This window comes from Eurosta solidaginis, chromosome 4, assembly GCF_040869045.1.
Source record: "Eurosta solidaginis isolate ZX-2024a chromosome 4, ASM4086904v1, whole genome shotgun sequence".
NCBI lineage: Eukaryota > Metazoa > Arthropoda > Insecta > Diptera > Tephritidae > Eurosta > Eurosta solidaginis.
The window spans coordinates 192230866-192243116 of record NC_090322.1 but is presented as its reverse complement, the minus strand read 5'-3'; the positions used below and the strand labels follow the sequence as shown (position 1 = coordinate 192243116).

At 34.7% G+C, this 12251-nt stretch overlaps 1 protein-coding gene across 1 annotated transcript; it reads left to right on the top strand.

The window, feature by feature from the left end:
• Positions 1–1402: 1402 nt before the first annotated feature.
• On the top strand, positions 1403–9100 carry LOC137248748 (odorant receptor 7a-like). Its single transcript, XM_067779656.1, has 3 exons — positions 1403–2157; positions 3629–3986; positions 9029–9100. Exons 1-3 carry the CDS (start codon positions 1403–1405, stop codon positions 9098–9100), a joined length of 1185 nt encoding a protein of 394 aa, XP_067635757.1.
• The last annotated feature ends 3151 nt before the right edge of the window (positions 9101–12251 follow it).

Genomic DNA, 12251 nt, shown 5'->3' with positions numbered 1-12251 from the left:
ATATTCGGTTCAAATTTAAAACTAATTTGAATAATTAATCTAAAATTTCGAAACAAAACCAAGCACGTTTCAAAAATCAAAAAAAAAAACAAAAAACAAGTAAGGAGGGGACTGTTTTCAGCTATGCCGAATGGGGTTGAACCATAATCTTATCCCAATCGTAATATCCAAATAATCGGTTTTATAAGATAAGAAATATAAAGTGAAAATAAAAAATGAGTGAGGATGCAACGTTTCAATATCAATGACAATGAATCATTTACAACGTAAGTATTTGATGAAATTTCAAGCTTTTAGCCGTTAGAAATTACAGTTTATATGGGGTGTAAGATATAATAAAAATCTTTCCTTTCTGAAAAATTGATTGTATATATCCTATAGTGATCCGATCCGGCTGGTTCCGTCAAATGTCTAATCGGACACCTAAATATATGCGTTCAACCAATTTTATCAAGATATCTCAAAAATTGAGGTACTAGTTTGCATACAAACAGACAGACGGACATGGCTAAATAAACTCAGCTCTTCATCCTGATCATTTCTGTATACTTATTGGTGGGGCTATCTATTTTCCTTTAAGGACTTATAATTTTGAGATTTGTGACTAAATTAATATACCATTTCATTTTCATGAAAGGTATAAAAAGAAACTCGTAGACCCTTCAGGGTTTAAAACAAACCCAAAAAAAGTGTATAGATGTTGTTAAAAATTTGAAAATAAAAAATTTCATTTGAGAAAAGTCCTACAAGTCATAAATCCTTTTTCACAAAATTTTGTTATGCAGATGTGTCCGCAGCACGCTGGTGCGAAGCATCCCCAGTGTTCCTTAGATTTTTTGTTTGTTTTTAAATGCAAGTGTAAACTTTTCTGGTTTTCAATAGAACCGGTATAATCTAAATTTTAAACCAAATTTGTTTTGCCCATAATATAGTACACAAAAGTTTCAGCATTAGGCTCAAACTTTTAACTGTGTACAGCTAAACGCTGGGTACACACAGAGAAAAAATATTGTACAATTAACTTAAAATCGCGTATACCACAACTAAAACTTAGGCATAATTAACCTACTAAGTTTTAACATCATATTAATAAATAATAACTAAATTAGGTAATAAATTGCCTAAGTTTGGTTTCCATTGTCGAGCATAAATTGTGTAAGTACTTTGGTAGGATGTACAAGTTTCTTGGGCCCCATACAAAATTCTTTAACTAAGTCATCTTTGTTCGATTTACAATTGTTTTGTCTCTGTGTGTATAAAAAAAAACAATCATTGCCAGTCTAATGTACATATACGATTTGTTGCAGTAATATTTAATTGCGGTATATAAATCAGCACCAACCTCCATAGTCTTCAGTATATTTTGAATACTTTGCCCATTTTAACCAAAAAATAATAAAATATGTTTGATTTAATAAAAGGACGCGGTCGTGCAGTATTCGCTTCTAGCGATGCAGTCATTTACTTATTCAATTTTTATAAATTCATTGGACTTAATCCACCATCTAAATATCGTATACCATATTTTATTTACTCAGCGATCATAACATCCTTCTCTGCACTTCTTATACCCGTTCTATTTAGTGTTTCTTTATACAACGATCTAAACGTACTATCCATAATGGAAATCTTACAATATCTCGCCGGTTTATTAAATACCCTTGCTATACCCGTTAAAACACTGACGTTCCTCTCAAATGTGAAAAGCCTACGCAGCATTGACACAATTTTAGCTAAATTGGATAAATATTATACATCGCCGGTAGATCAAATTAAAATTAAACGTTGTGCAATTTTTTGTAATCTTTTAGTATTCGTTTTTGGAGTTTCCTATGCCATGTATATGTCGGCAACTTCTTTTGGCGCATTAGTGACTGGTCGTGCTTCTTATGCATTTTGGATACCATACTTGGATTGGCGTAATTCCAAATTGGAGTACTATGTACAATTTGTTTTCGATTTCTTTGTAGTCTTTTATGCCTTAGGGCATCAACTTGTTTATGATACATATCCAGCTATATATATTTATATAACGCGTACGCAAATTCAATTGTTGGCGAGACGTGTGGAACGTTTGGGCTATGATGAACAAAAACGTCAAGATCAAAATGTGAATGAGCTAACGGAATGTATTTCTGTTCATCAGGATATTCTCACGTAAGTATAGTATATATGTATGTTCCTCAATATACAGTTTCATGGTACAAGTAGTTGAGGTTTAGTCACTCAATGACGTAGGCAGACCTCTTAACCTTTCAACTTCAGCTGGAACGACGACATTTCATGCTACCATAGTGAATATCAGCACATTAATTATGGTTCGTAAACGGGCGTTGGTGTTCCTGTTGGTGTGAAAACACTATAATTTTTCCAAAGGCTAGGTTTTGTGAAATACTCTTTCAAATATGCACAACTTACACAGAAAATGATATCTTATGTTCTGATATTCTCCTAGGGCATGGACTAATCTAACTTTTCCGCAAAATACTTGCCCAGTTTCGGTTCAGGCATGTATGGTTTAACTATTTCATTAAGTTCCATATCATTGCTATTTTTCTTCTTGTAACAGTTATTCGCTTCATCCAACAGATGCGATCACATAGTGTCGACTATATACTATAACGCAGGTCCAAGGAAGCCTGCTGTTTCAATAGGGTAGGACCAAAGAGACATATGAATGTGTTAATGATGTTGGTTCCGTATTACAATTGAAAATATGGTAGAACATTACATGCAGGACAAATTTCGCGTACATCAGGGTTGATTTGAGATAAGTAAGAATAAACCCCAAGTCCTGCTAGGAATGGACTTGATCTGGTTGCCATCCAAGTGGACGTCCAATATTGCTGACATTTTCTACGTCCCCGTCATAAACTAGGTCCCCGAAGAATTGTTCGATGATAGTGCTCAAGTACTAGAAACGAAAAACTGTGAATATAGTTTTTAATTTGTTACTAAAAAAGTTATCGACTTGTTTTTGAAACGATATCGATTCATTATTGAAAGGTTATCCATTATTTATCCCTAAATTATCGATATGTTATTTCAAAGTTATCGATTTGTTATGAAACAGTTATTGGTTTGATATTGAAAATTTTTCGATTTTTACCAATTCGTTATCGTGCAATCCAATTCTTATCAACAACTCACAGGCTTTGTTATGAAATTAATATCGCTACAACTTCTTTATAACATCGATCACACATCTGTAACACCTAAGAAAAAAAAAACCAATAGAAGCCGATCACTCGGAGGTACCAATCCAATAACTCGACGTTAATAATTTGCTGTCGATAATGAGCCGATGGCAAAATTATAACTCCTTGATATCCGTTATTGCGGATAAGAAACAGACGAAGTTCCTCTCAAAAAGACCTAAATTATTTCTTTTTTGTAAAATGACAGAGGTAGCTTTTGTGTTATGGTTAACTTAAAAACATGAGTTTTCTATAGGTACACCTTTATGTTTCTACACCTAACTTCACGAGTACATAACTAGTTACTTTGTACTTGCGCCCTGTGGCATGGAAGATCTTTGTGTAGGATAGCAACAGCATTTAGGATATTGCAAATGATAAATCTTCGGAAAAAATAACCTTGGCAAAATTAATTTTGTTTAATTTTTTAGATTTGTCAACATTTATAAACCCGTCGTATCTATAACAATATTTGCGCAATTTTTTGTTACCGCCGCTATATTGAGCGTCAATATGATCAACATTGTCATCTTTGCTAATTTACAAACTCGTATCGCCTCATGTTTCTATTACTTCACTGTCACCCTACAAACTTTGCCAACATGTTATCAAGCATCACAGTTGGAAATTGATTGTGAGAAATTGTCTTTGGCTATATTTCATTGTAATTGGGGTATGCAAAGTAAACGTTTTCATAATTTGTTGGTATATTTTTTACATCGTTCTCAAGATCTTATACCGCTTACGGCTATGAAATTAGTGCCGATAAATTTGTCGACTAATTTGTCGGTAAGTATGCATACTTTCCAGTGCTGTAAAAGTTAGCAATCAAATATGACTAAGATTATAAATTATAATTAGTTTTGTAAGCACCCTCAATTGCAAAGTTGTTGTTGTTGTAGCGATAAAGACACTCCCAACTGTGGGGATCTTGATAGTCCTTTGCCAGATTTGTAGGATTTGAATAAATGATTTCTGAATTGGTTTTTCAAAATATTTTTTAAAATATATAAACGGAAGTCAAGTATTCAACGACGACGAAACCTAAGTAAGAATGAAGAGCTACGTAACAAATCTTTGTACATTTGGAAGAATAATCTCAATGAATGTTAAAGTTGCCACTTGACAAGTTGACACTGCCCCAAGAACGGCTTTAGCCCAAGAAGTGACCGCCCAAAGGTATCAGTAGACGCCCAGTTAGGGAATAATATTGCATCCCCTATTAGGCAAAACCGATCTATGTCAACAAGACCAAATAGCCAAAACCACACTTGTGCGAGTCACACGAATCAAGCAGAGAAATGGTATTAAAACACAAAAAAAGTTTCAAAAATGAGTGAAAAACAGACGTCAAAAAGCATTCCCTTGCGCGCAACGTCTATGGGAGCAAATTGACATACACAAGTTTTTTTGTTATTATGGGCGACGAAACTATCTTTGAAAATTTACCTAAGAAAATTTCCAGGTGCACAGTTTTACTGCTTGAAGTCTGCTTGAAGAATGGTCTGATTTGGAAAGCTATTTGTGAATGTGGGCATAAATCCAAGCCGTTCTTTACGTTGGGAACCATCAGCGCAGATATTTTTAGGAGAAAGAATTTCTTCAAAAACGTCTTCTGTCATTTTAACGTCACCATAATGGTTAATCTATATTTTGGAGGGACTTGGTTCCAGAGCATTGCGCTCCTGTCACCCAAAAAGGGTTCGAAGATAATAATATGCATTATTTTAGGAAAAACTTGAGTCCACGCAACGTGCCTTAGTTGCGCCCAGTTAAACGATATTGGGCTCGGATGAAAAAAAAGGTTTGAAAATAGAGAAACCAACAAACACCGTTACAGAAGTAAAAATAATGTGGCGGAAAGTGTCGCTAAAAGTGGATAAAACAGTTGTACAAAACTTGATACAACTTTTTTACAAGTCATTGATATAAATATGTATTTCCATGGTAATAAAAAAAAATAACTGTTAGCACTTTATGAGCATTTTTCATTTTGCAGTACTTTTTGTTCCTGTCCTTATTTTAGCCGTCATTTACGTCAGGCATACCTGACGCTGGATTATTCTAACCATCTAATCCGCTGGAGGGATTATCTAATATATAAAATTCTTCAGTCACGGTTTTAGAGGCTGAACTCCTCCGAAACGGCTGAACCGATTCTCATGAAATTTTATGAGCATATTGGGTAGGTCTGAGAATCGGCCAACGTCTACCTTTTTTTTCGCTACGTGTCTAGGGTCTTGAGGTCAAAAAGTGGACCCGGGTACCCATCGAATGTGTTTATACAGTATGGATATCAAATGAAAGCTGTTGATGAGTGCTATAGTACAGGATAATTTACATACAACTGGGAGGCTAGGGTCTCGAGATATAGCCCAAAACGTGGACCCGGGTACCCCTAGAATGTGTTTATACAATACGGATATCAAATGGAAGCTGTTGATGAGTGCTATAGTACAGGATAATTTGCACACCCCTGGGTGACTAGGGTCTCGAGATATAGGCCAAAACGTGGATCCGGATACCCCTAGAATGTGTTTATATAATATGGATATCAAATGAAAGCTGTTGATGAGTGCTATAGTACAGGATAATTTACATACAACTGGGAGGCTAGGGTCTCGAGATATAGCCCAAAACGTGGACCCGGGTACCCCTAGAATGTGTTTATACAATATGGATATCATGGAAGCTGTTGATGAGTGCTATAGTACAGGATAATTTTCATACAACTGGGAGGCTAGGCTCTCTAGATATAGCCCAAAACGTGGACCCGGGTACCCCTAGAATGTGTTTATACAATATGGATATCAAATGAAATCTGTTGATGAGTGCTATAGTACAGGATAATTTACATACAACTGGCAGGCTAGGGTCTCGAGATATAGCCCAAAACGTGGACCCGGATACACCTAGAATGTGTTTATATAATATGGATATCAAATGAAAGCTGTTGATGAGTGCTTTAGTACAGAGTAATATATTATACCGCTGGGTGACTACGGTCTCGAGATATAAGCCAAAACATGGACCCGGATACACCTAGAATGTGTGTGTAATATGGATTTCAAATGAAAGCTGTTGCTGAGAGCTCTGAAGTTCATTGTGCTGTTCGATTTAGTCGCATCAACCTGGCAAAACTGATAAATATGCATGCGAAGCCGAAAAAAGACATGAATTAATAATACCCACATACTTATTTGCATACGTCCTATTCGATTTGCCTGAAATTTCGTATATAAATTTGCCTATATTAGTATTTACGATACTTTTTGCCGGGAAGTATAATAGAGACGGACTGGGATTATGACTATGACTGGGACTGAGACTGAGACTCGGAGTGGGACTGGGACTGAGACTCGGAATGGGACTGGAACAAAATACCTACCACCCTCTGGGACTGGCAATAAGAGATGAAATAAAAGGAGAAAAACTTGACAGAAGAGAAAAGAGAGAAGGAGACTGAGAAAGAGATAGAATGAGACGAAGATGGAGATGAAGCGAAAAAGACGGAGGGAGGAGTGAATAAAAAAATTAGGAAAAAGTGTAGAGGGGTAGGGCAGAGTTAGACGGAAAAAGCTTATTAAAATGTATGCAGATAGGCCAAATTTAGGGCAGAACAACGTCTGCCGGGTCTGCTAGTTGAAATATGATTTTGATTATTGTGATAGTAAATACAGCGGCGGCTGCCGTGATGTAGTGGTAGCGTGCTTCACCTGTCACATCGAAATTCCTGGGTTCACGTCCTGGGTAAAGTAACATCCAATTTTTAGAAACAAGTTTTTTCAATTAAAAGAAAGTTTTTCTAAGCGGAGTCGCTCCTCGGAAGTTATTTGCCAAGCACTTCAAGTGTATTTCTGTCAAGAAAAGCTTCTCAGTGAAAACACATCTGCCTTGCAGATAACGTTCGAAATCGGCATAAAACATGTGGGTCCCGTTTCGTCAATTTTAAGGAAATTGGAAGAGAAGCTTGGCCTAAATCTCTTCGGAGGTTATCGCGCCTTATATTTATTTTTTTAATACTGTAATTATAACGAAATCTGTTATTGATCGCAATCATTGATTGTATTTAATTTATAACCTACAACCATTTAGTCCTCCTCCAGCTGTTTTGCTCTGAGTGTGGATTCAGCGAAGTTGCCAATTTGTTCCAAGCGACAACTTGTCAGCAGTGTTGTCAGAACTTTTTCAGAAAAAAGGCTGGATTGATAAAAATAAAAAGCTAAACAAGGCTAAATAAAAATTTTTAAGTCTAAGAAAAAAATTTAAAAGTTTAAAGCAACTTTCTATGTGTTTTATAAATTTTTTTATTAAAGACAACAGAATAAAAAAATTTTATTAATTTTTACTCCAATTTCACAAAAAATAAAAAGAATTGTTGGCAGATGCCATCTTTGTTTTAATTTAAAAGGAATACATGATAAATGACACTCCACTATAGTCTATAAGTTATCGTAATATGTTTGTAAACTAAGAACGCCGATAAAACTATTATCATAAAGGAAATCTACTTTTTGTCCTTTTAAAGAACCCATGAAAGATGTAAACTTTACATTCCACACTGTCTGAGAACCTCTTTTTCAAGTTTTTGGTATGAGTTTTACACCAACTCTAAACGATATCTGCCAAATGAATTTTTGGAGGGAATATTTTCATGGCCCTTCCAAGTCTGGCCGAACCACTACCGATGAGTGTCCCCTGGTTAAATACAGTTTTGAAATAGTTTATTGTGAATACAAATAAAGGAATTTGAAGTCAGATGGTGTCGTATTATAAGGCAGACATCGGCATATGGCTATTAGAGAAACATAAACTACAAATAGGTATACATATATAATAAACAAGCAAGAGATGCAATTGTTCTGGAATACAGTTTCGCGAAATGACTAGACCTTAGGAGAAATGGATGAATGAAAAAACTACGAGCATAAACGCAGCGCAAGCTGAGGAATCAGTAATCAGTTTCGATTTAAGCACGCTATTGGTTGTGAAGTATAAGTGTTATTGTGAAGTACTTTCAAAGTAGTCTAATAAAGACCATTTTGCATTATTGAATATTGGAGTTATTTATTCAACAGTTTAGCGATTCGAACGTTAGTAGCAGAAGGTTTGGAATAAGCGGAATTTTCCTAAATTCGTTACAATATGTATCATCGCATAGGTCTTTTGTCTACATGTGGAATTTGAAACCAAGTTAAATGTTTCTGGAATCTGGAAGCAGATCAAACAGTTATAGGATCGAGTGGCAAACACACGGAACGAAAATGATATTAGGTTGATATTGCCTCAATAAAGTTACGACGCCTTGATTTCTGCCTACCATAATGCCAACACTATCTGTTCCTTAGCCCCTCAATTTTTATTTAATCTATCCCAAATTCATGTAATGTTCTTAGAATTGAATCTAAACAAAAGTGTTGATCCAGATGTTCTAAAATTTTGAAAAAAAGCTAAAAGAGCTTACAAATTTCTAAAAAAAAAAGCTGAAAAAAGCTTAACTAAATCCCAACTTGTCAAGCTAAACGGAGGAAAAAAGCTAAATCTGGCTTGAAAAAAGCTAAAATGGCAACACTGCTTGTCAGTCAACTGGGATGCTCAACCATTTTCCTTAAACATTTCGAATAGTTATTGGGCCGATTCCTTACTCCACCAAAGAGGTTCCACCTCAATCGTAAGCATACATGCACTTTCCTATTTTATATACGAACTTTTGAAGTAACCGTGTCCTGATACATACATACACATAATATCACTGGGTAGCTTATACTAATAAACAAAAGAAGATCTAAATGACATACATATACTAATACAAACATTTTTTTATATTCTAGATTGCTAAATTTTCGTTTTCGCTTTACACTTTTATACAAAAAATGGGGTTGGACGATAAGCTGAAGAAATAAAATTATAAAACAAGGAGATATAAAACAATCTTAGCATATAATACTGTGGCGAATATTAGCATTTCTACCATCACTATGCTGTTAGTAACTAAACACAACAAAAGTAAGCCATTTGCACACATACATAGAAGGCGGCGAAGAATATTTCACACACAGCAGCTTGAAGCAAAGAGATTATTTCACATACACATATGTAGTCATCAGCGAAGAGCAGAAGTTGTTACTCACATATACACACGCATATAGCTAGAAGAAAAACACAAACTACAGATATCATATATATTATTTCTAATTGCTGTTTTTATGTACGGCTCCCATTTTCGCTCTTATTTGGAATCCAAATCTATAAATAAAGTTTTGGTTGTAAAGATGGAGATTCGGGCTATTAGCGAGCTTTGGGCAATTTTGGTCGTAGTGCATTTGTTTAGCTATATTTTATTAAAATAATTTGTTAAAAATTAACGATTGTGAGCACACAAAGAAATCTATTTGTACTATGGCACTATTGTGAATATTATTACCGGCAGTTGCTACCATACGCCGGATGACAGCGCAAGTTGTAACTTTTAATTAATTGATAGAACAGCTGATTTTTGTTGATATTTGGTAAGAGACTTTTATATTGGTTGCGCAAATGCGCACGGGTCCGGCTAGTACATGTACATATATAGCTAAATAACGAGGTATGAGATACAACATTTCCAGAACGCATGTTCATGAAAAGTCTAGGCCTTAGCAGAAATAGGTGAACGAGGCTAACTGAGAGTATAAACGCAGCGCGGTGCAAGCGATAATCAATCAGTTTGATTGAAGCATGCTATTAGTGAAGCACGCGATATTTGAGAAGTACTACTCCCAAAGTACTGTAAATAAAGAACGTGTTGCTACACTAAATATTTGAGCTATTTATTCGACAGTGCAGAGATTCGAACGTTAACAGATAGTCAGGAATTCCCCAAAATAAGTTACAATATATGTAATCAAATCAGATCTGTAAAATTTAAACACATTCAGGCATAATCATAATAAAGTTAAAGTTAATAAAAGTTTGAGTATGCGTCTACTTTATTGTATTAACCATAATCGAGTTCAGTTTCGGATCCTGGATTGAAACTTATGAATATTATGAAAACTTTGTACACTTCTGGAAAAAATTTAGGAATGAAATAAAAATCCCAAATTTTTAGCAATGATTTTTTTTCCTTCTTCAATACTTTTCGGTTTTATTTGCAATTTCTAAATTTGGATTTGAAACCTTTTCGTTTTAATTTTAAAATAAATGAGATTTTACTTATTTTAGCCGTATAGTCTGATACCCGCGTTTAAACTTCTTTTACCGGTTACTACTCACCCCACTACATATATGATTCTATTCTGCACTCATTTTCGTTCACACGATACAGACACTACCACCAATGAACTTGAGCGGGTAGAAATGCAGTTTTCCTTCAGATATGAGGATTTTCCTACAAAAACTGTTTATTTTGAAATAAAGACATAACAGAACAATAAACGTAAAAAGTAGGAGTGGCTTTCAGGCGATCTCGCTCATTTTCAGAGCAAATAGCCACGTCCATATTCCATTAGGTCATAAAACCAATCCACCTACCAAATTTCATTAGTTTATCGGTATTCGTTTTTGAATTATCTAATTTTTTCCATTTTTATAAATTTTCGATGTCGATAAAGTGGTCGTCCGAATTCCATCATTTTCAATGCCAATCTATTCTGATGATTTTGATGTATGGAAGTCTATATCTATCTCGATTCCTTTATACCTGTAAAACCAACCGTTATACAATCAAAGTTGTAATAGTCTGTGTACAAGTACCGCTGGGTATAATAAAATGATTTGCTACAAAATAAGTTTCCGGAAACGTTGCTGGGTATGAACTTTTTTTTATCATAGTTGTAAGGATGCCAAAGAAGCAGAGTGCAAAATACTGCAACGTCTTTTCGAAACGCAGAACTCACTTAACTAAAATTACAAACAAAACAAAATTTTATATACGTATATTCGAAAAGTCGAACCTTTTGCAAATCGAATGCAAACAATTAGTCGATTAGTGAAAATTCATTATTTTGGTAAATAACTTTTGCTAATCGACTAATATTTTATGCAAAAAGTCGCTTCTCAAGAGCTCTGTGTGTGTTAGGGTGGTTACAAGGTATATGGTGAATTTTAAGTCTTGTTCTATCTTTCGGGGCACCCTCCTAAAATATGCTAATAGATCAGAAAATTATTATTGCAAAGTTTCAGGCCAATCCGATAATGTTAAAAGGTGCCTCAATGAGGTCAAAGTTAGGAAAAACAGCGTTTTTTCAGAAAAAATTTTCGTGTTTCGTCAGTAAAAGTCAAATCATTTATGCCAGGAACTTGACTCGTATACCATTGAATATTTTAATGTCAATAGACGTTTGCATGGAAATTAAAATTTAGGGATATCCACTATGACCTGATCTGATAAATGCTAAGTACTGCTAAAAATAACCGTTTTATGAAAATAATATTCAGATCAAAATGAATACAAATAAAATTACCTATCGAATGGTGTACGAGTCAAATTCCTCGCATAAATGGTTTTACTTTTACTGACGAAACACAAAAAAACTTCTCTGAAAAATCGCTGTTTTTCCTAACTTTGACCTCAATGAGGCACGTGTTAACATTATGGGATTGGCCTAAAACTTTGCATGTATCATTTTCTAATCTATTGGCATACTTTATGGGGGTGCCCCAGCGGAAAATCTAAAATTGATTTCTTGTGGCCACCCTAGTGTGTATTCAGCTTAGCTCAAAACCGCGGTTATGTTTGGAAAACCTCTGACCTTGATTCTCGATGAGGCCTGCAAGAAAAACATCATCACTTAGCATGTATTTTTATATTGCACAATATTATTTAACAGGTCTGGTTCCAATAAAGCAGTAAGTTCCTACAATAAAAATTATTCATACATAATTAGTAGTAGTGCCTTATAGATAATATAAATAGATTAATAAAAAAGTATGTACTAGATTTAGCAGCAAGTCGTAAAAACAAGTAACAAAACTTAGGTTCTGGAGCGTCTTTCAAAAAGTGGTAAATTGAAGGCGTTATAAGAAATGTATGAAAAGGATTAAGGATCACTTAATTTGCAATCCATAGCCGAG

What these genes read in the sequence shown, in the direction of transcription:
- LOC137248748 (XM_067779656.1), top strand. Translation starts at nt 1,403, where the DNA reads ATGTTTGATTTAATAAAAGGACGCGGTCGTGCAGTATTCGCTTCTAGC. An exon ending in GTTCATCAGGATATTCTCAC is followed by an intron (nt 2,158 to 3,628) that starts GTAAGTATAGTA and finishes TTAATTTTTTAG; the next exon opens with ATTTGTCAACATTTATAAAC. An exon ending in ATTTGTCGACTAATTTGTCG is followed by an intron (nt 3,987 to 9,028) that starts GTAAGTATGCAT and finishes TTTATATTCTAG; the next exon opens with ATTGCTAAATTTTCGTTTTC.